The sequence below is a fragment of the Galeopterus variegatus genome, unplaced genomic scaffold (assembly GCF_000696425.1).
Source record: "Galeopterus variegatus unplaced genomic scaffold, G_variegatus-3.0.2 Scaffold472, whole genome shotgun sequence".
NCBI lineage: Eukaryota > Metazoa > Chordata > Mammalia > Dermoptera > Cynocephalidae > Galeopterus > Galeopterus variegatus.
Window position 1 is genome coordinate 511,934 of NW_007726583.1, and position 22,138 is coordinate 534,071.

Consider the following 22,138-nt stretch of genomic DNA (forward strand, 5'->3'; position numbering starts at 1 on the left):
CAGCCGCGCTTCCCAAGCGGCGCACTATCCAGTGCGCCACCGGGCCGGCCCTCAAGTTATTTTTGCTATTATTTCTGACTAATTGTGTGTATGGATGATTTTGTATATTGAAGTTTTTTTTTTTCTTCTGTTTATTTTTTTGTGTGTGGAGGAGACATAGGTGTACCTTGAGGGAGGGGTAGGAACTGGTAGAATAGGAAAAGCTGAGGGTGGTTTTCTTTGGTGAGGGAAAGAATAATTGATGGCAGTAGGTTCTAGAACAGGCTAGACAGATTAAATACATAGAAGGTTAACTTTAGATACTTCAAAGCATGGATGAAGATATATAGAAATTTAATCACCATGAAACAGACCCACATGCATATCAGGGAGTGATCCTTTCTCTTCCTCTCTACCTCTGTCTCTTTAAAATTAAATCAAAGTGCAGTTACATACTGAGCAAAAAAATAGAAGTGAATTCAACGTGACGACATGTGGCTGCTTTCACAAACCTGCAAACATCAACCATGCTTTTATTCTATTTCAGTGAATTCTTAGCTATTTGGCACAAATAATGTTGTGTTGAGATATTTTTGGTTGGAAATGGCAGAAGCCCAGCTTAAACTGGTCTAAACAAACAAAAAGGAATCTATTGGCATGTGTAGTGGGAAAGCTTCAGGGGTTTTGCTTTAGTCACAGCTAGATCCAGGTGATTAAATGACAGGAAGAAACTCCTCATCTCTGCTTTCATGTTTTTGGCTTCATTCTTAGGCAGCTTTCCCCAAGTGGTGACAGCCATGAACAGTTTATATCTTACCAGCTTAGTAACGATGGAAAAACAGCTTCTCTTTCCCTGTAGTTTGATCAAAAGTCCTAGGGCTAGACTCACTGGCCAGGGGGGTCATGTGCCTGTCTCTGAATCAGTCAGTAAGCCAGCAGAATGTGGGATTCTCATTGGCCAGGCCTGGGTCCCCATATGACCAAAGAGTGGGAGAGTGGTGGTTCCCCAAAGAAAATTAGGGTGCCTTTGTCAGAAAAAGCAGGGCAACTGTAGCTGGGCAGGTGGGAACAAAGCATGTTTTTTATGTCGGTTAATTTTCATGTTGTTAAAAAAAAAAACTCGACTTAAAGTTTAAGCAATATTTACAAGAATATATTATGGACATGTTTCAAGTTAGAAACAGTATTAATTGAATTTAATTAATTCAAATACTTCTTTCACTTAAAACTTGTAAGGTGACATTTCATTAAGATTCCTTTCTTGACAAAGCTATTTTGTTGTTATAGAAGGTAGCAGCTATAGAGAAAAATATCTTGGAATGAATTAACATAAAACACATTGACAATCTGTCTTATGAATTTATGAATCTTTTACTATGAGTTTCCTTGGAATCCTTTATAAATTTCCCATGTGTCAGCTGAGCCTTCTGTACTCCTCATAGCTAGAAACCTGAGGGTATCTGATGGGTTCCTTTCTCATCCGTGTTGTAGGAGGCAAGGCTGCCTTCGAAGGGTGAGGAGGATGGGGTTGAAGTAGCGTTGAAAAAGCCTGCATTTTGGAAGCACAGAGACCTGTGTTTAAAATTCTCCTTACTACTTACTAGCTGTGTGATATCGTGTCCTTAGTATAATTGTGTGTAAAATTAAGATAATAACTGTGCAGGCTAATCATCTTCATCATTATCCTCATCATTCTTGCCTTAGCAGCTAATCTTTTTTGACGACTGTGTGATCTATACTGATTTTCAATGTCCTTAGTATAATTGTGTGTAAAATTAAGATAATAACTGTGCAGGCTAATCATCTTCATCATTATCATCATCATTCTTGCCTTAGCAGCTAATCTTTTTTGACGACTGTGTGATCTATACTGATTTTCAGCATTTTATGTACATTATCTCACTCCATACCCATGACAATCTGATGGAGAAGATAATGCTGTTTCATTTTACAATTTAGGACTAGGAAGCCACAGGGAGGTTAAGTAACTGCTCAAAGGTTTGAGAGTTATAGATACATTGTATTCAGTATCCTTGGATAATACCTGGCACTATGCTGTTTGCCCCTGGAAAATGGTAGCTATAATTATTAGGTGGTTTAAGTGTTGTTGAAAAGACTTGGCAGAACCTCTGTCATGACTACCTGATGGCAGAAGACGCAGAGCGTTGAAGGCCTTGCTGTGGTTAGAAATCGTACATTCCCACTGGTAGCCATGGTTAGGTTTTCCTTAAGGAGGACCCAGTGAAATAGGAGCAGGTAGAGAGAGCAGATGGATGGACTCATCCAGAGATGGAGAGAGACCGGTGGTGGTGACCAGTGAGTGCTGCTGAAATGCTCGACTGCAAGGCACATGCTGGGGAGAGAGGGAAGGGAAGCCCTGACGGATGGGGAGAGTGGGGAGGGGTGGACTAAGCAGAGGTGTAGTAAGAAAGCAGGCTTCTTAAGGATGGTGGGAAGATCGGAGGGAGGATTGTTCTTTTCCCCCCAAGGGAGTGAGGTTTTCCTACCCTAAAATGCCTGTGATAAAGTAGCTCCAGGAGCTAAGCTCTGTGGCACAGCCGTGGGAAAACATCATTAGAGTGGCAATAATAGTTGCTGAGACAGAAGAAGACAGCAACATGTGAGGTACGAGGTTTGATGGGTGGTTTTCATGGATTTTTAAGTTGAACAAGATAATGGTAGTTAGAAAGGTCAGGGCCAAAGTCTTCAGTGCATTTGGAGCTGTTGTGGCGGAGTGGAGACTCCAAAGAGGAGAGTTTTTGAGTGAAGATGAAATCAGCCCCATCTGAAGGAGCTCCATGGGGAGCTTGGGAGCATGCTGATTCCAAATGCTGTTTGGAGATACTGGGATATGTGAAAACAAGCTGCATGTTCTTGAGGTTTCAGAAAAGTGGTATCATTAGGGAAAAGCAAGGTTTCTTAAGGTAAGGGGATGAGAACATTCTTGTCTTATGGCAAGAATGATACTTGAAGAAGTATAGCAAATGATACTTCTGCACCCAGTGCTAAAATAATTCCTAACACTGTGTGCTCGGCAGGAAGGGAACAGTTAGGAGGAGAGCAGGGGAGGAGTAGGGAAATTGCAGTTTAGCTCTTGATCCATTGCCTCCATGCAAAGGGAAGTTGAAAGCATTCCTTTGAAGTGAATGTTACTCATGTTCTCCAGTAACACATTCTGTAAGAGAGAGAGGAACCAATATGGGGTTCATTCAAGGACAGAGATTGAAAGATAACCGTGCAAAGAAGTTTTGAAATTGTGAAGAAATGAATGAGATTAAACATAAGCCAAAACAATCAATGGTAAAATATAGTTCAGTCAGAAATCATATGTAATGAAGTGTTTGTTAGAATTGATTGGAACTACCCTAAGAAGTAGGAGCCACCATAAAAACATATTATAAAGAAAATTAAATGATTACACATTGATCTGGGGAGTTGTAGTATAGATGGAACAGACCTATTCCGGAAGATGATCACAAATGATAATAAAAAATAGATTATTACAGCTACATGCATGGTCTCCAGAGGTTTCTGTATTAAATTTATACTGTTCATAAATCAAAATAAGTTTAGACTCTTTAGTGGCACTGCAAATATGGAAAAAGAAAAGACTACAGGCTGTTTTTCTGTTCTTAGATCATCTCTAATGAGAATAGCCCTATATTTAGAACATTTTTCTTGATGAGTAAGTAAAAAATAAATCATTTCTTTGTCACATAACTATGTTAGTTTTGGAAGGCTAAGGAAAGTGAGAACTTTCTGAATTTTCAGACAAGTTGTAGTTAGAATGAGTTAGGAGGTACATGTTGGTGCATCTGACTGTTGTCTAATAAATATTGGTCATCTATGTTTGCCCTTGACCATGACATGGCTCCATTGTTTTTCCTTTGAAACTTTTAGCTCACTTGGGATATGTTTTATACAGCCCAGAGGCTAAGCAAATATAGGGATGAAAGTATTTTGACTACCATGTATTACTGAGTAAGGAAAAAGTAGTGGTTTCAATTTGATATATTAGCCCTGAATAAGGTTTCTCTTAATGAAAGTGATAGTTATTTTTAAGATAAAAATCATAGTGGTGTAAAATGATTGAAAGGTTTTGGTGTACCATACAGATATGTGGTTTCAAATAGGCATGCACGAGATACATTAATGAAAAAAAGGACAGGTAGAAGAAAGCCAACATGCTCTAAAGAGCAACCACAGACCCAGAGTGGGTTTGGAGGTAGCCCACTTTCTGGAACCCTGACTTGAAAGAACTTAGAGCTTATTTATGGTTAAAGAGAAATTCAGTCTCTCCGGTTCATATAGGAAAGGTCTGTAAAGCTAGTATGAAGATGAAGGGTGCATAATTACCTGGAGATTCTGGAACAATACAGATATTCAATCTAAGAAGAGTACCATGCTGGTTTTAGCAAGTTCACAGGAAGTAGGCTAGAGTGGAATTAATGGAAACCCTGAGATAAAGGAAACTTAAAGCTATGTATCTGTAATCTTAGGTGCAGTGGTTGTTTTTTGTCAGTTGCATTTTTCTTTTCTTTTTCTGGCATGCCAAGTGTCAGGCTAACTTTGATCAGATAGGTATCACTAAAGAGTGTCTTACTCTGTAAGAATGAGTCATGTTTAAACTATCAACTGAGGATTTATCTTTTCAGCAATCCCAAAAGATGTTGAAGGTGGGAGGAATATGTGTTTCGGTGGTTCACCCTCAATAACACTTGTTTCGACAGTTTTATTGATGCTGTGACTGAAAGTCTGAGTCAGAGCCCTGTAAGCTTGTGACCTTTGTCTAGGAGATTATTATGATACCCAATGGGCAGCTTTAACCTTGACACCATCTTTCTCCTTGAATACCTGTTCTTTGATTAAAGAAGCTAAATCTTTATTAACAAAAAGGGAGCTAATTCTAATTAAATACCCAATGTATTTTAAAAATCTGGTCCAAAATGGTTAATACGGTGTTCCACTGTTCTTAGGAAATGTTCTTGTAGTTTAAAAGGTTTTCTTCATAAGATGGTATGTGAGGTTATGATTAAATAATCACTTTCCAATTTTTCAAATGATGAATATGGTAAGAAGTAAAACATTGTCTTGATAGCAAGAAAGCAATTTATCAATAGGTTTTCAGTTATGCTCCCTCTGGTAAGAACAAGTTTATCAAACAAGTTTACTCTTTTTTTTTTTTTTCCTTTTTGTCTTTTTTACTGAACGGTAACGGGATCGCAACCCTCGGTGTTGCGCCTGCACCGCGCTCAGCCAGTGAGTGGGAACCGGTCTCCACATGGGATCCGAACCCTCGGTGGGAGTGCCGCCGCGCTCCCAAGCGGCGCACTCTCCAGTGCGCCACCGGGCCGGCCCAAACAAGTTTACTCTTTACAGTAGTAACTAGAAACTGGAATCACTAGTTATTCAAATTAATGTAAGTCCCTGGTACTACTTTTCTTCCCCACTCTGTGTACTACAGAAGTAAGTCTTCCTTCCAAGATTGGTTCTGAGCACAACTGTAAATTGGACAATGTTTGTATTCAAATTCCTGCTCTGAGTTCTAGTCCCTTCCTTTGGGCGTTCCTTGTTCTCTCTCTATTGTGCCTCTCTCTTCATTGACACTGGGGCATTTAGGACTGATGACAGAGAACTTGAATTTGTAACTTTAGCCAACAAGTAAGGTTAAACTATATTTAAATCTCAGCCTTTCCAGCCCCTGAACGTTGTTGTTTATCCCACTGAATAAAAGAGCCTACCTGCCTCTTTACAGCTTTCCTTCTCTTCTTTTCTCTTTACTTAGCTGGGGAAGACAGAAATCAAGGTGGGCTATGACGTTTTTAGTCTCTTTTGCATGTGGTCCTGATATTAGGGCATTAAAACTGTGTTAAGTGGAAGGGCTTTCTCTATTAACTGTTTCGGGTTTGGTTCCACATTACAGGGAGTACTTTGTAGCCTTTTAGTCCCTGATTAGATTAGAGACAGCTGTCGTAGCCTCTTCTATTTCCTATTTCCTCTCTCAAGGGCATTACACTCGCCTAAGTTAGAACTGAGGTCAAACTAATGACAGAGAGCTGACTTTCTTTCCTCATTTTTGCCAGCCAGAAACTTTGTGTTTTCCTGGTGGGGCCTTTGAGAAAGGGTTAGGCCAGCTGGGGGGTGGAGTGGGGGTGGGGGAGGGAGGAGAGGTATGCAATTGGGTCCCCCCCCCATCCGGGATGGTTGCATTGATCAGGGGTGCTTATCCTCCTCAAGACCACTCCAGTCATCTCCTTTGCCCATTTTTTAATTGGATTATTTGTTTTTTTTTTTACTGTGTAGTTGTTTGAGTTCCTTATATATTCTGGATACTAATCCCTTGTTAGATGTATAGTTTTCAGATGTTTGCTCCCATTCTGTAGGTTGTCTTTCCACTTTGTTGATTGTTTCCTTTGCTGTGCAGAAGCTTTTTAGTTTGATATAATCCCATTTACTTATTTTTTCTTTTGTTGCTTGTGCTTTTGAAGTCTTGTTCATGAACTCTTTGCCCAGTCCTACTTTCTGGAGTGTCTCTTGTATGTTTTCTTTTAGTGATTTTATGGTTTCGCATCTTATATTTAAATCTTTAATCCATTTTGAATTGCTTTTGGTATATGGTAAGAGGTACAGATTCAGTTTCATTCTTCTGCATATGGATGTCCCAGCACCATTTATTGAAGAGGCAGTCTTTTCCCTAATGTATGTTCTTGTTGCCTTTGTCAAAGATTAGTTGGCTGTAAGTATGTGGGTTGACTCCTGGGTTTTCTATTCTGTTCCATTGGTCTGAGTGTATGTTTTTATGCTAGTACTATACTGTTTTGGTTACAATAGCTTTGTAATATAATTTGAAGTTGGGTAGTGTTATTCCTCTAGCTTTATTTTTTTTTCCTCAGGATTACTTTGGCTGTTCAGGGAATAGATATTTTTCAAAGGAAGACATACAAATGGCCAGCAGGTACATGAAAAAATGCTCAGCATCACTAATCATCAGGGAAATGCAAATCAAAACCACATTGAGATATCGTCTCACCCCAGTTAGACTGACAGTTGTTAAAAAGACCAAGAATAACGAATGCTGGCCAGATGTAGGGAAGGGGGAACTCTTCTACACTGCTGGTGGGACTGTAAATTAGTACAGCTATTATGGAAAACAGTATGGAATTTTCTCAAACAACTACTGGTAGAACTACCATATAATCTAGCAGTCCCACTATGGGGTATATATCCAAAGGAATAGAAATCATGTTAAAAGATTACCTGCACCCCCATGTTCATTGCAGCTCTATTTACAATAGCCAGAATATGGAACCAACCTAAATATCCACTGATGGATGATTGGATAAGGAAAATGTGGTATATATACACAATGGAATACTACTCAGCCATAAAAAAGAATGAAATATTCTGCCATTTGCAGCAACATGGATGAGCTTAGAGAAAATTATGTTAAGTGAAATAAGCCAGACACAGAAAGAGAAATACCATGTCTTCACTCATAACTGGGTGCTAAGAAAGGAAGAAAGAAAGATAGTAAGAAATGAAGAAAGAATGAAAAAAAAGAACACAATAATACATTGAACTTTCAAAAGGAGAGGTCAATCCTAGGATATAGAGATGGGGGGGACAGAGGGAGGATGGTTGGTTAGGGATCGGTTGCATAAGGGGCATAAAGAATAATTACGATTTGTGATAATGAATATGCTAATAAATTGTACAGTACAAAAAAAAAAAGAAAAAGTCTACTCCTATCACCCCTTATGGCCTCCGGACCCACAAGTAGAGTCAGATCTCAGTGTGCTTCAAAAGAATGAGCACAAAGTCTGACCTAGGAGGAAAGAGCTATGCTGCAGAATAATTGCAGGGTTTTGTAGTTGATAGTACCAGAACCCTGGAGAATAGTGTGGGAATGGATTCTAAATGTCTAGGACCTGACAGGAAGGAGTATATATTGAATTGGGCTGAATTTGTTAATGTCATTGTGTTTAACAGAGACTCTAGATTTAATAATTTAGGTACATGGCTGGAACTCTAACAGTTTAGTTTGCCTGTTTGATGAAACTTAGACTCCATGAGCTTCCACTCTAACCGGGGGGAGAAGTATGCCAGAACTTAACTGGTATAATGTAGAGGAAGGAACCTCAAGCCTTAAAGAGATAGGAGTGTTGGTGTGACTTTCTCAAGTAGGACTTGCTTCCCACACAGAGGATACTAAGGAATTGAGAAAATTCAGAAGTACATTGAAGGGAGTATCTCCAAAAAGCTCTAAAGTGGCGGCCCTCTGTAAGATGGCTAATGGTGGTGAAAGATGCTGTCCCTGAGATAGGCTCTTCATTTCACTGGGCATGACAGGATCCAGAGGAGCAGAGGCCAAATGGTGGTAGAACTTAACCACCTGAGACAGGTGAGACTTACCTTAACAGACAGCTGGGATGAGGAGGAAATTCAAATGTTTTATTCTGGAGGGATCTTTGATGACAGCTAGTCTAGACCACAGTCTCCTTACGGATAAATTAGAATTGCCTTCCAAATGTTAATTTCTCCCTTTCTCTCTCTGTATATTTTCCTTTTTTTTCTTTCCATTTTTTATTGTGGTAAAATATACCTAACATAAAATTTATATATATTTCTGTACGAGGAAAACTCCAGGTCTGTGGGCTAGAAACCTGATTTGAGTCACCACAGTTGAAAGGCACAGCCTCTTAACCCAGTTTCCAGACCGAAGTCAGACTCTGAGCCCCCTAATTGAAGAGAAGGCCAGCTTGCCTTGAGGGAACCTTCATCATTGCCACAGTTATGTACTGTAGATATTCCTGTGAGTCTTCCCTAAAGGGGCTTGTGTCCATTTACTGGAGTGGCTGTCCAGAGCAAAAGGAAGTGCTTTGACCTCTTAGAGATTTCTAGACACTGACTCTGAATTGATGTTAATACTCGAGGACCCAAAATGCTACTGTGTTCCAGTCTATGTGTGGGCTTGCGGTAGTCAGGTAGAAAAATGGAATTTTGGCTACAATTCAAATTATTGTGGGTCCAGTAGTGTGCAGATTCATGCTGTTATTTTCTTAGTTCTTCTATTTGTAATTAGAATAGACATATTTGATAACTGGCAGAATCCCCTCATTGGCCCTCTGACCTGTGAAGTGAGGGCTGTTATGGTAGGAAGAACCACCTGGAAGCCCATGGAATTTCCCCTCCCTACCAGGATAATAAACATAAAGGAATATTGAATGCCTGGGGGAATTGCAGAGATTAGTGCTCTCACCAAAGACTTGTTAAAAATGAAGGCATAGAGATACTTCCCACATTGATTTAACTTGCATGTTAGGTCTGTGCAGAAGGGAGATTTATCTTAGAGGGTGACTTTGAATTATTATAAATTTAATCAGGTGGTGACTCAAATTTCAGCTGTGTTGTTCAAGATATGGTATCGTTATTGAAAAAAATCAACACAGCCTTCTGTTATGTCATCTTTGATCTGGCAAATACTTTATTTCTGTACCAGTTTGCAAGGATTACTAGAAGCAGTTTGCTTTTACCTGGCATGGCCAATAGTATACCATGACACTCTTGCCTCTGTGTTATGTAGACCCCCCCTGCTTTCTCTCAGACTCTATTTTGCTGTGTCTCAGTCTTATTGATATCCCACAGCACATCATACTGGTCCAATACACTGATGACATTATAGTGATTGGACCTGATGAATAGGAAGTAAGTCACGTTCAATTCAGAGGGTGGGAGATAAATCCCATCTTTCTACCAAGTAATGTATCAGTTAGTGTCCAGTCAGAGAAAAGGAAACCACATTAACTATTTTATCAGAGGGAACTTACAAAAAGGTGTTGGTTAAGCAGGTCTTGGAGGATGGAGAATGTAAGAAAAGACTGAGATATGGGCTGGCCTGGTGGCGCACTGGAGAGTGCGCCGCTTGAGAGTGCGGCAGTGCTCCTGCTGAGGGTTCGGATCCCATGTGGAGACTGGTTCCCGCTCACTGGCTGAGCGCAGTACGGGCGCAACAGCAAGGGTTGCTATCCCGTTGCCGGTCCCCGGTACAGGCGCAACACCGAGGGTTGCAATCCCGTTACCGGTCAGTAAAAAAAAAAAAAAAAAGACAAAAAGGAAAAAAAAAAAAAAAAAAGAAAAGACTGAGATAACAGAGATAGTAATGGCAGGTAGTAGCTATCACCCCTAGGGCTTGAGTAACAAAATCAAGAAGTTGGGGTTACCAAATCAAGGAGCTTGGAGGAGGAGGAGGGGTTCTGTGGAGCTGGGACCCAGACTTCTGAGAAGAAGTTGCTTGGCTTGGCTATTGGTATTTCAGGGACTCGGAGGAAGGGTCCCATAGAGCTGGGACCCAGACTTCTGAGGCAAGGGCACCTCCAGGCTGAGACTGTGAGATCTGACTTTTGTAACCTGTCAGTAAGGTACAGCTGCAAGCAACACAATAGCCACTGTTCACCCACTTGAGCTGTAGTGACCAGAAAGGAATATAATGGGGACTATTCTGAGAATGCTGAAAGAAAGCCAGAAACAGGGACCAGTTGCTGGGGTGATGCTGACAGGAACAGAAGGCAAAGCTGGAATGAGAAGCCCGTTTCCCACCTTTGGCATTTTATTCTTCCTCTTGCATCCCCTGGTGGTAGAATCTAATGGGGAGCCTGGTGGCAGAGGGAGTGTGGATTTCAGACTCCTAGTCTCGGCATCACTGAGGATGGGCGGGGAAGGTGGATTTGGAGGTGAGGAACAACAGCTTCATGGCCAGCACTGGTCCTCTAGCAAGAGCAGATTTTGTCTCGATATACCACATAGTTGTTTCTAGATCACCCTTGACCCTTGGTAATTTGTGCTAGTTTCTCTTTCCCCTCATTGGCTCCAGCCTCTGGCTTCATGATAGTGAAATTGGAGAAGTCCAGATAAGTCCCAGTTCTTGGGGCCAGGGCAGAGGAGGTGGGAGGGAAACTGGTAGAACTTACCTTTTACTTTTGTTTTTAGGTGATTTGGTTTATAGTACTGGTTCTTTATCTCCTGTAACTCTGCATTTTGTCCTCTTCGTATAAGCCTTATTCTCAAGGTTTCTTCCTTATTTATAATAGGTTAAGGGGTGCTCTTGTCCCCAAATCTCTTCTCTCACATTTTCCTTCTCATTTCTTCTCTCACATTTCAGTGCCTCAGTTTGTAGGTGTCTGGGTATTGCCTCCTGAATTATGCCTCTCTCCCAAGGAAGCTATTATTTATTTATTGGCACATATTAATTGTACATTTTTATATTTCATTTTTCTCCCAATTTCCATGTATCTAATTTATTTATTTTTTCTTTCTTTCTTTTTTTTAATTGAAACATAATTGATTATATGTATCTGTGGGGTGCTGTGTTGAATATTAATACCTGTGTGCAATATGTGATGCTCTAATCAGGATAATTAGCATAGTCAGCATTACACAATGTAATCATTTTTTGTGGACCTTTACCAATTTCTTGCTAACTCCCTCCACCCCCCCCACCTCAGGTAACCTCAGTTCTGTCCACTCCTTTTGACAAAGTTATATTTCAATACATGTATACAATGCATGATGATCAAATCAAGGTAATTAGCATATTCATCATCACAAAAATTTATCATTTCTTTGTGATGAGAGCAGTTGAGCTTCTCTCTTCTAGCCGATTGTGAACATACAATAAATTATTGTTAATTATAGATACCTGGCACTACTATAGACCACTAGAACTTATTTTTCCTATCTAGCTGTGATTTTTTTGTCTGCTAGTCAGCCTCTTCCTTCTGCCCTGCCCTTCCCAGCCTCTAGTAACTACAATTCTGTTCTCTACTTCTATAAGCTCAACTTTTTTTTTTTTTTTTAGCTTCTACATGTAAGTGAGAACATGCAGTAGTTTATCTTTCTGTGCCTGAATTATTTCATATCTTCAATCTGGAAGATTATTTAATATCTTCCAGGCTTATCCATGTTGCTGCAAATGACAGGATTTAATTCTTTTATGGCTGAGTAATATTCCATTGTGTATGTATACCACATTTTCTTTATCCAATCATCTGTCGATGGACACCTAAGTTGATTCCATATCTTGGTTGTTGTGAATAGTGCTGCAGGAAACATGGGGGTGTAGATATCTCTTCAGTATGCTGATTTTCTTTTTGGGTTGAATCTGTTTGGATTAACTCTGTTTGGTTAAATCCATTTGGGGATCTTTGAGCCTCTTGGATCTGGAAGTCCATAGTCCATATCTCTTCCCAAATGGGAAATCTTCAGCTATTATTTTGTTAAATAGTTTTTTGATGCCTTTTCCCTGCACTTCCCTATCTATTATAGGCTTTATTCCTTTTTTTGTTTCTGTCCACCTGGGTTATTTCAAACGAACTGTCTTCAAGTTCAGAAATTCTTTCTTTTGCTTGATCTAGCCTGTTGCTTAAGCTCTCAGTTTGGGTTTTTTTTTTTTTTTTTTTTTTTTTTTTTCATTTAATGGATATTTCCATTCCAAGATTTCTGCTTGGTTCTTTTTTTATGATATCTATCTGTTGAATTTTTTTCAGACCATTAAGTGTTTTTCTGATTTTGTTGGATTGTCTATCTGTATTCTCTTGTATCTCATTGCGTTTTCTTAAGATTATATGTTGAATACCTTTTCAGGCATTTCATAGATTTCCTTTTCTTTGGGTTAGGTTCTGGAGCATTATTGTTTTGCACTGTCGATGTCATGTTTCCTTGATGTCTGGGAAGCTGGGAGATCAGTCACTTCTTCTAATTTTTTGGAGTATCTTTTGAAAGGGAGAGACTCTTTCCTGTAGATGTGTTGTATAATGTTAGTTGGTTAGGGTAGTTTAGGTTTGATTCTGGGTGAGTGCAGTAGTGTAGTGTCCATGTGATTTCTTTGGCTGTATTCAGTGTCGAAGTCGTATGCAAGTGCCTCAGTGGCCTAGGTGCTTGGGTGCTCAGCAGGTACTTGCTGTAGTGCTGATACTGAGCAAGATTTCTGGGACTGCAGGTGGGGCTTTGAGCCTTTGGGAGATGAGCTGGTGTGCTCAGTGAGTCCTCAGCTGAAGTGGGCCACTCTTAAGAAGGTCAGTGGAGTTGCAGTTAGGACTTTGGGGTTCCAGGAGAGGTATTGTGGCAATAGGCTGTTCCTCTACTAAAGTGGGTATGGTTCCTGGGGAAATGGGTGGAACCATGGAGCCATGGAGAAGTTCCTCAGGTGGAGTAGTCAACACTGGGAGGAAGTTGCTGGGGCTGTATTCAGGACCTTGGACTCCCAGGAGAGGCACTAGGGCATTGTACACCTCTACAGCTGGCATTGGCAACTCTGGGTGGGGTTGCTAGGGTTGTAGGCAAGATCTCAGGTCCCTGGGAGAGGCATTATGGTGCTCTGCAGCTCCTCAGCTGGATTGGGCCACTGTGGGTAAGGCTGCTGGTGCTGTGGGCAGAACTCTGAACCCCCAGAAGAGGTGCTGGGGTGCCCTGCAGCTCCTTAACTGGAATTTGTGACTCTGGGCAAGGTCTTTGGGGCTATTGGCAGGACTCTGCACCCCCAAGGGAGATGCTGGGTTGCTCCACAGCTTCTCAGCTAGAGTAGGTGACTCTGGGTGAGGTTGCTTGGGTGGGGCTTTTGTTTAGAAGTGAAAGAAAAAATATTTATTCCTTACAGTTTTGGAGGCTGGGAAGTCCAAAGTCCAGGGAACACATCTGGCGAGGGCCTTTTCTTGGTGGTAACTCTCCAGCAGCGCAGGGTATCACATGGCGAAGTGGCAGAAGCAGAGAGAAACTAACCTCCTCACTGATTCTCCTTTTAAAGCCACCAGAACCACTCCCATTATTCCAAGAAGGGGTCAATCCATTCACGAGGGTCCAATCCTCACAATTCAATCACCTCTTCAAGGCCTCACCTTTCAGCTACCACATTGGGATTTCCCACCCTTTTAACACTGTCGCAATGGGGGTTAAGTTTCTAATACGTGGACTTTGGGGGATGCAACTCAACCCACTGCAGTTGCTGAGTGGTAAGATAAATTTAATATCCCAGTTTTGAACTTTCCTTTGATATCGTCCACTTCTCTTTTCAAGATATGACCTTTAGGGAAGTTAGTCCCCCATACCAGAAGATGTATTTTTTAGATTCCCATCTGCAGCCTAGAAACCTACTAACCTTGAGGCAATTCTGTTGGCCTGTCAGGGGCCTTTGGCTTAACATCTCTGAGCTTTCCTTCTGCCAGGAATTTATTGCTGCTTGCCGAACCATTTCTTCTTTCTTCCTTTCTATCTTTCTCTCTCTCTCTCTTTTTTTTTTTTTGGCGGCTAGCTGGTACAGGGATCTGTACCCTTGACCTTGGTGTTGCAATACCATGCTGTAACCAACTGGCCAGCCCCATTTCTTCTTTCTTATGCTATAGCCTATGCATTTGGGGCAGGACCACACCATCCCAGCTGGTAGGATGCTGTCCTCTTGGATGTGGGTAGGGCAGCATTTGGTTCTCCCTAGGCAACTAAACAATGGCTTGGACCTATCCTTCCGTAAGGAGATTCGGTTTAGACCAACTCTCTCTGATTTAAGAATGGATTCTTATGTAACTGATGATTGTATTTGCATAAAAATGAGTTATGTAGCAATTTGACAAGTTGTACAAAAATTGATGGTCCCTGGAAGCTGTTAGTGGTTTCTTCTAATGCTAATGAAACATAGACTAGGACTCTTTAACCATCTTGGTTCCCTCTTTCCTTGAGTGGGAAGATAAAAATTAGAGAGATCCAGCAGGGGGAATGTGCGTGTTTCTATAATATAAATTAGAGTCCCACAGTTTATGAAGTAGGAGTTGGAATCACACAAACTTGGGTTTGAATTCTGGCTCTATTACCTAGCTTTGTAACCTTGGTGATGCTGCTTAATCTTCCAGAGTCTCAGTTTTTCATCTTTAAAATGTGGCTAATACTAGTCTTGCAGAATTGTGACGCAGTTAAAGGAAATAATAGCACTAGCCAAGTGCCTGGTATAATTACACAAGCAGATTGTGAGACAGGGGTGGACTATTGCAAGAGAGGTGTGGAGGCAGCCCCCACTTTAGGAGAAGCCACCATGTTGGTCTGCCACTGGAAGTGTCTTTGACTTTCCCATCTTTCTACCTGAGAGGCAGAGTGGTGAATTAGAAAGTGGAGCATGGCTTTGGTGTTCAGTGGATGGGGTTTGAATGTCTGTCTTGCTTGTTGTTCTTGTATGTTTATTAATTACATGGCTCTCTGCATCGATTTCCTCAGGACTACATTCTCAGAACTGTTGGTGGGGAATAGCACTGATGCCTGACACACAGCAGAGACTCATTAATGATGCTGTTTCCCCCTGTGTAGTCCTAGTCTCCAGGCTTAGTATTGGAGAATTATTGTGTATGGAAGAAATGGTTAATGCAACAAACTCATACATGGGAACGCATATGTAAAGGCAGCTTGATAACTTATTTGAAGGTGTAAAAGAATGGACATCTATAACTCTTTATAAGTGGTATTTTTAAAGATTTTATATTATATCTGAAGCTTAATTTATTATCTAATAAGTATGGCAGCTACATTATCGTTTTCTGCCAGTTAGATGTGTAAGGTTGTTGGTTAGTTTTTATAATGGGGAACACAGATTGGGTTTTAAGCTATTGAATAATAAGAAATAATAGATTGAAATGATTTATTATTTTCTTATATTTTGGGAAATAAAGTGTGAGAATATTTATTTTAAAACCTTAAATATATCCTTAAGCAGAATTAGGCAAAAGGGGAAAGAATTAAAATAAACAGGTATATAACTGGGTTGAAAGAATAGCTGTGGCAGAAAATATGAGACTTTGTATGGGTCCAAATCTGCTGGTTATATACAGCTGCAAAAACAATTTCATGTTAATATTAGTCACTCAGGACTGAGTAAGCATTTCTAATCATCTTGAATGACTTTGTCACAATCATTTTCCCATTATCTACACTAAAGGGTTATAAATCCATTTTAATTAAAAGTAATAAACAACACTTTGCTATACCACAGCAATAAGCGTAACACCATTTCTAATACAGTATGACTTTGACACTTTTGAATTAAAAACGACCCAACTTTAGCAAGAGGTAAATGAAGGTGATAATTATCTGGTCAATTTAGGTTATATGCTCAGTTTAGATAAATTAGATCTCAAGGTGTATTTTGTACTTTATTGGAGTGTTATAGCTGTTTATGGCCAGTGTTCACCAGATAACTTCAAATCCACACTTTCCTTCTTTAAAGACTTGGGACTTAATTGGCTGTTGCAGTGAAGCAAAATCTCATGTACGTTTAGTTACCTTTGAAATATTCACAACTTTTAAGTGGGTGAAACCATTGTTAGACAATCTCTAAAATCAGAAGATTTAACAAAGATGTTTAGATGTTTTTAGTGTGCTTTCTCCTTGACTAAAGCCCCTTAGAATTAGGTGCTGAGTTCAGCCAGATACATTTGAATCTTACTGAGTTATTTTCTTTCAGAAAAGTAACTTATATGTGCTAATTAATGCTTTGAGGAAAGCTTCCTGATCTTTTTAGAAATATGTCAAAGAACTCTAATAGAATATGAATTCCCTTATGCAAGGAAAGAGGCTGGGCATTTTAAAGTAGCAATTCCCTTTAAAAACTTCCTTTTAAACATTTCTTCGCTCTCTTTGCAGCAGATAAAAGGCTGGTGTTTTTAGATAAAAAGAAATCAAATTGGCATTAATTCTTTTTGCACTAAAGAAAATTTTCAATACCTATAGTCATGGCATTGAACTGGCAAGAGAGACCCCAAATCATAGTGTGTTAGAAATAGACTAAGGGACCTTGGGAGTTATCTGGTCGACCTACTTATTTTACAGATGAGGCATAGGCTGGCAGCTTTCCCACAGCCTGTCACACAGGAGCGGGTGGCACGGATGACATGAGAATTCAGGCTTCCTGACACCTGACTTATGTGCCCTTTCTGATCTCAGCTGCCCTCAGTTTTTCATTTTGTTTGGCAGTTGGGCTTTTTGGCATTTGCTGGATTTGCACGTTTTGGTAGAAAATTACCGAATCTTTAGTGTATGAATGATTAAGGTGGAGCCAAAATACTCTTGTAGAAATACTGGTGGAAACACTTGAAATAAACAAAATCGACTTTAACTCAGTCGTCCTCTTTTTCTCATAACTAAAAATGGAGGCTCTGACTATGTAATCAAGCGGCTCATAGCAAATGTTTTTGACCTTTTAGAACAGAAGAATCGATAACAGAAGATGACAAGAGGAGGTATGTTTGTGTTGCAGCTAGCTTTAATTTGAGTAATTTTGGCCATACCTCATGGATTTAACACACTGTAGCACATTACCAATAACACAGAGATTCTACCAGAAAAACTTTTGGCAAGGAGAATACAGGTAGGAGCATGTGATCTGAAAAATAATTTGTCTAGAATCCATAATCTTTCCTTCCTTCAAGCTTGGTTTTGGTCCTTTGCATGTTATGGCCTGTGCTAATTTCCATCCTGGGGACTTGGGGTGTGCCATTCTCCCTAGCTGGATGGCTTCCCGTCATTCTCTCTGCCTTTCTGTCCTCCCACGCCTCCTCTGATTAACTGCAGTTTACTCTCATGACTCCTTAGCTCTCTCCCTCCTCATTTTATATTTATATCTCCCTATAGGTAAAATGTTTTTGTGTGTCCATAACAACTAATACCATGTTGAGCACTCTCAATTCTTGATAAGCATTGACTGATTAATTGTAGCATGTCACTGTACTGATATTTATTACTGTACTAAATTATAAAATCCCAACTTCTTTCTTTTTTTTAAAATTTATTTGCCAAGTTTTATTAATCCTTTACAATTCAGGTAAAATATTACTTTTTCTTTTTTTTTAATTATTTTTATTTTGTCAATATACAATGTAGTTGATTATTATGTCCACAAAATCCCAACTTCTTTCTTTTTTTTTAAATTTATTTGCCAAGTTTTATTAATCCTTTACAATTCAGGTAAAATATTACTTTTTCTTTTTTTTTATTATTTTTATTTTGTCAATATACAATGTAGTTGATTATTATGTCCCATCACCGAAACCTCCCTCCCTCCTCCCTCTCCCCCCTCCCACCCAAGTGTGTCCCCTCCATTTGGACCTTGAAAGAATAATATTAAGTGAAACGAGAGAAAAAGAAATACCACATGTTTTCACTTATTGGAGGGAACTAAAGGTGAATGAATCAGTTCACACACATACATACACATACACACACACACACACACTCTCACACACACAAAAACAAACAAACAACAACAACAACAAACAAAAAAAAACGGGGGGGGGAGAGGAAGATACCAACTTCTTTCTTATTGCAAGTAAAATATCTAAAATTTTACTAACTCAGTACAGCTTTTTTTTTTTTTTTTTTTAAAAAAAGCTTCTTTTTAACACAGAAAAAACAATTGTATTTCCAGGGGCAATAATATTTGAATTCTACTTTTGAAAAATCATGAGTTATTTTAATAATTATATAATTGTTTGAAGTACTCCATGCTTCTATTGCTTCCTGTAAATATACAGCACCATTTAAATCGNGGGGGGGGGAGAGGAAGATACCAACTTCTTTCTTATTGCAAGTAAAATATCTAAAATTTTACTAACTCAGTACAGCTTTTTTTTTTTTTTTTTTTTTTTAAGAAGCTTCTTTTTAACACAGAAAAAACAATTGTATTTCCAGGGGCAATAATATTTGAATCCTACTTTTGAAAAATCATGAGTTATTTTAATAATTATATAATTGTTTGAAGTACTCCATGCTTCTATTGCTTCCTGTAAATATACAGCACCATTTAAATCGGTCTGATTTCTTTTCTTTAAGAAACTATGGAGGAGTATATGTTGGTCTACCATCAGAGGCTGTCAGTATGGTGTCCAATCAAACAAAGACTGTACGAAAAAGTAGGTAAAATCATGTATTTGTTTTCTCTACATATTTATTTTTCTGTTTTATGAAAAAATATGGAATTTATATTTCAGCTTGTGTGACTCAACCTATGTATTACTTAGTTGCGGTGAACCATGTATAAGTAGTATCTGTTCATTGTAATCATTTGTTGAAATAGCTGCCCACATGTGAAGAGTAATTCCAGAACAAAATTTAGCTTTTATTTGTGGTTGTGCTGCATGGATATTTTTAATTTCTTGTTAATTTCAGTGATTATCAGTGTGAAAATGAAAGCTAATATTAAAGTAAGTTTATGGAGTTTTTGGAGAATATTAAGGTGTATTTCTGTAATATAAGATGACTAACTGATAAGCAAATCTGGTGATTAAAGGAAAAATGCCTATTGTATAAATAAATGCAGTGAGGTTCCTTTTTCCGAATTTTAATAGTTAGCAATTGTGGGGCTAAACAAATTCTTTTGAATAAATAGAGATGACTACAATATTGTAGATGGCTTCTTGCTTAAGTAAATTTTCAAGTGAGTCTCCTGTTAAAGAATGCTGATTTACTAACCACTGTACTGATGTATGATATAGAATTTTAAATGACTATTAACATGTTTACTTTGCACACAGGCTACGTATTACATTATTTTTAACATACTATTGTTATTTGTTCCTCATTGCTATTTTTCTACTTTATGATTTAGACTAGCAAGTATATATAAGTCACAGTGTTTGTAATTTTGTAGGAAATTAGAATATGTTCTTTACAATCTGAAAATTTAACTTTTCTTAATTTTCTTTTTAAGATTAGAAGAAAATAACATCACAACTCAGTAATCAAGAGGTACTTTATATTTTTCTAAATAATTTTACATACTTAGCCTTGATGAATGAACTACAGATATTAATGCTTTGCATTTCTAAGAAATCTTGAACTTCAGGATTAGAAGAAGGGGTTTCATCCTATGGAATCGAGTATGTTTATTCGTAAAGAGATTAATTATCAGATTGATTTTCTTTACAGCTACTTTTTTTTTTCATTTCATTTTGTTTAAAATGCAACTTAATTTATATAATAAGAGCAAACTAAGTGGCCCCCTAAAACATCAAGGTCTCAGTCTTCTTCATTGCTGAAAGCTTTGAGGGCCCAGGGCTTGAGAAGTGACAGATAGGAGGAGACCAGAGAGGATAGGACTGGGAATTAGATTAGGATCAGTATTAAGTGTCTGGAAATAGCCAGAGGTTAAATAATATACTGAGAGGAGATGTATCAGTGCCAGAACTCCAGTAGAGGTGGGCAATCAACATTCTACAGAAGTGCATTACACAGGAAGGAATAGTAAGAATCATAGGCTATGTTTACAGGTTGGGTCTTATATCACATGTTCAACATGGACAGAAAGAAACTGTTATTGAAAAGATGAAGCACTGTAGACCTGGGATCCTGGTGATGAGCTTGGAGTTAGAATTACAGTAAGAACAACAAGAACAGTCTCTAGAAGATATGGAGCAGCATTTCCATCGAGGTAAAGAGTCTTGGTTCACATGCTCCAGCACCACATTGATGCTTGGATCAGAAATATCTTATCTCCTGAGATAGCCCATTCTCTCCTGGGAGTCAGAGAGCCTTAGATTTGAATTCAGGCTCTTTCACTTACTAGCTGGGAAAGTTACTTCCCCTTTATGGCCTCAATTTTGTAATCTGTTAAATGGAGCTAATGCTTAGATTGAAGGGTTGTTGTTAGAATTAAATATGAAATAAATGCCATAATAATCATATACAGTGTATATTGACAAAATAAAAATTTAACGAAAAAAAAAATGAAATAAATGGTAGCTTCTGCTATCGTTGTTATTCGTTATCATTACTACCATCCTATTATTTTTTAAAATTATTTTTTAATTGATACACCATAATTGTATATATTTATGGGATGATTATTTTTTATTGAAACATAATTGGTTGTATGTATCTGTGGGGTACAGCTTTGTATGTCAATACCTGTATGCAATATGTGATGCTTAAAGCAGGATAATTAGTATAATCAACATTATACAATGTAATCATTTTTTGTGGCCCTTCATGCTAACCCTCCCTCCCCCCCTTTCCCACCTCTGTGGCCTCAGTTCTGTTCTCTCCTTTTGAAAGTTCAGCGAATTGTTGTGATTGTTGAATTTTTCTTTCTTCCTTTTTGTATTTATTTATTTTTTTAGATCCCACTTATGAGTGAGGACATGTGGTATTTCTCTTTCTATACCTGGGGTGAGATGATATCTCAGTGTGTTTTTGATTTGTATTTCCCTGATGCTTTAGTGATGTTGAGCATTTTTTCATGTTTCTGTTGGCCATTTGTATATCTTACTTTGAGAAATGCCTGCTCAGCTCCTTTGCCCATTTTTTTTTTTAAGTCGGGTTACTTGTTTTTTTACTGTTAAGTTGTTTGAGTTCTTTGTAGATTATGGATATTTATCCCTTGTCAGATATATAGTTTGCCAACATTTTCTCCCGTTATGTAGGTTGTCTTTTTCCTCTGTTGATTATTTCTTTTGCTGCACAGAAGCTTTTTAGTATGAAATAATCCCATTTGTTTCTTTTTTCTTTTGTTGCTTGTGCTTGTGGGATCTTATTCATAAAGTCTTTGCCCAGTTCTACCTCCTTAGGTGTCTTGCCTATTTTTCTTTAGGAGTTTTGTAGTTTCAGGTCTTACATTTAAGTCTTTAATATATTCTGAACTGATTTTGATATATGGTGAAAGGTACAGGTCTAGTTTCATTCTTCTACATATGGATGTCCAATTTTCCCAGCACCATTTATTGAAGAGGTGGTTTTTCCCCAGTGTATGTCCTTGGTGCCTTTGTCAAAGACAAGTTGTCTGTAAAAATGTGGGTTGATTTCTGGGTTCTGCATTCTTTTCCATTGGTCCCAGTGTCTGTTTTAATGCTGATACTATTCTATTATGGTTACTAAAGCTTTGTAGTGTAATTAGAAGTCAGTAGTGTTATGACTCTGGCTTTATTTTGTTTTATTTTATTTTATTTTTTGCTGAGGCTTGATTTGGCTATTCAGGGTCTTTTTTTGTTCCATATGAATGTTAGGATTGTTTTTTTCTATTTCTTTTTTTTTTTTTCCTTTTTGTCTTTTTCCGTGTCCGGCAACGGATCGCAACCCTCAGTGTTGCACCCGTATCGGACCAGGACCGGCAACGGGATCGCAAACCTCGGTGCTGTGCCCG

General features: G+C 38.6%; 1 protein-coding gene across 1 annotated transcript in view; it reads left to right on the plus strand.

The window, feature by feature from the left end:
* LOC103587660 (chromosome unknown open reading frame, human C12orf75) overlaps positions 1–22,138 on the plus strand; it is a 33,782-nt gene that overhangs the window by 4,420 nt on the left and 7,224 nt on the right. The window contains exons 3-5 of the mRNA XM_008569175.1: positions 17,211–17,246; positions 18,835–18,914; positions 19,712–19,749. Of these exons, the coding sequence (XP_008567397.1) occupies positions 17,211–17,246; positions 18,835–18,914; positions 19,712–19,716 (121 nt within the window). The 3' untranslated portion in view covers positions 19,717–19,749. The remainder of the gene's footprint in view (positions 1–17,210; positions 17,247–18,834; positions 18,915–19,711; positions 19,750–22,138) is intronic.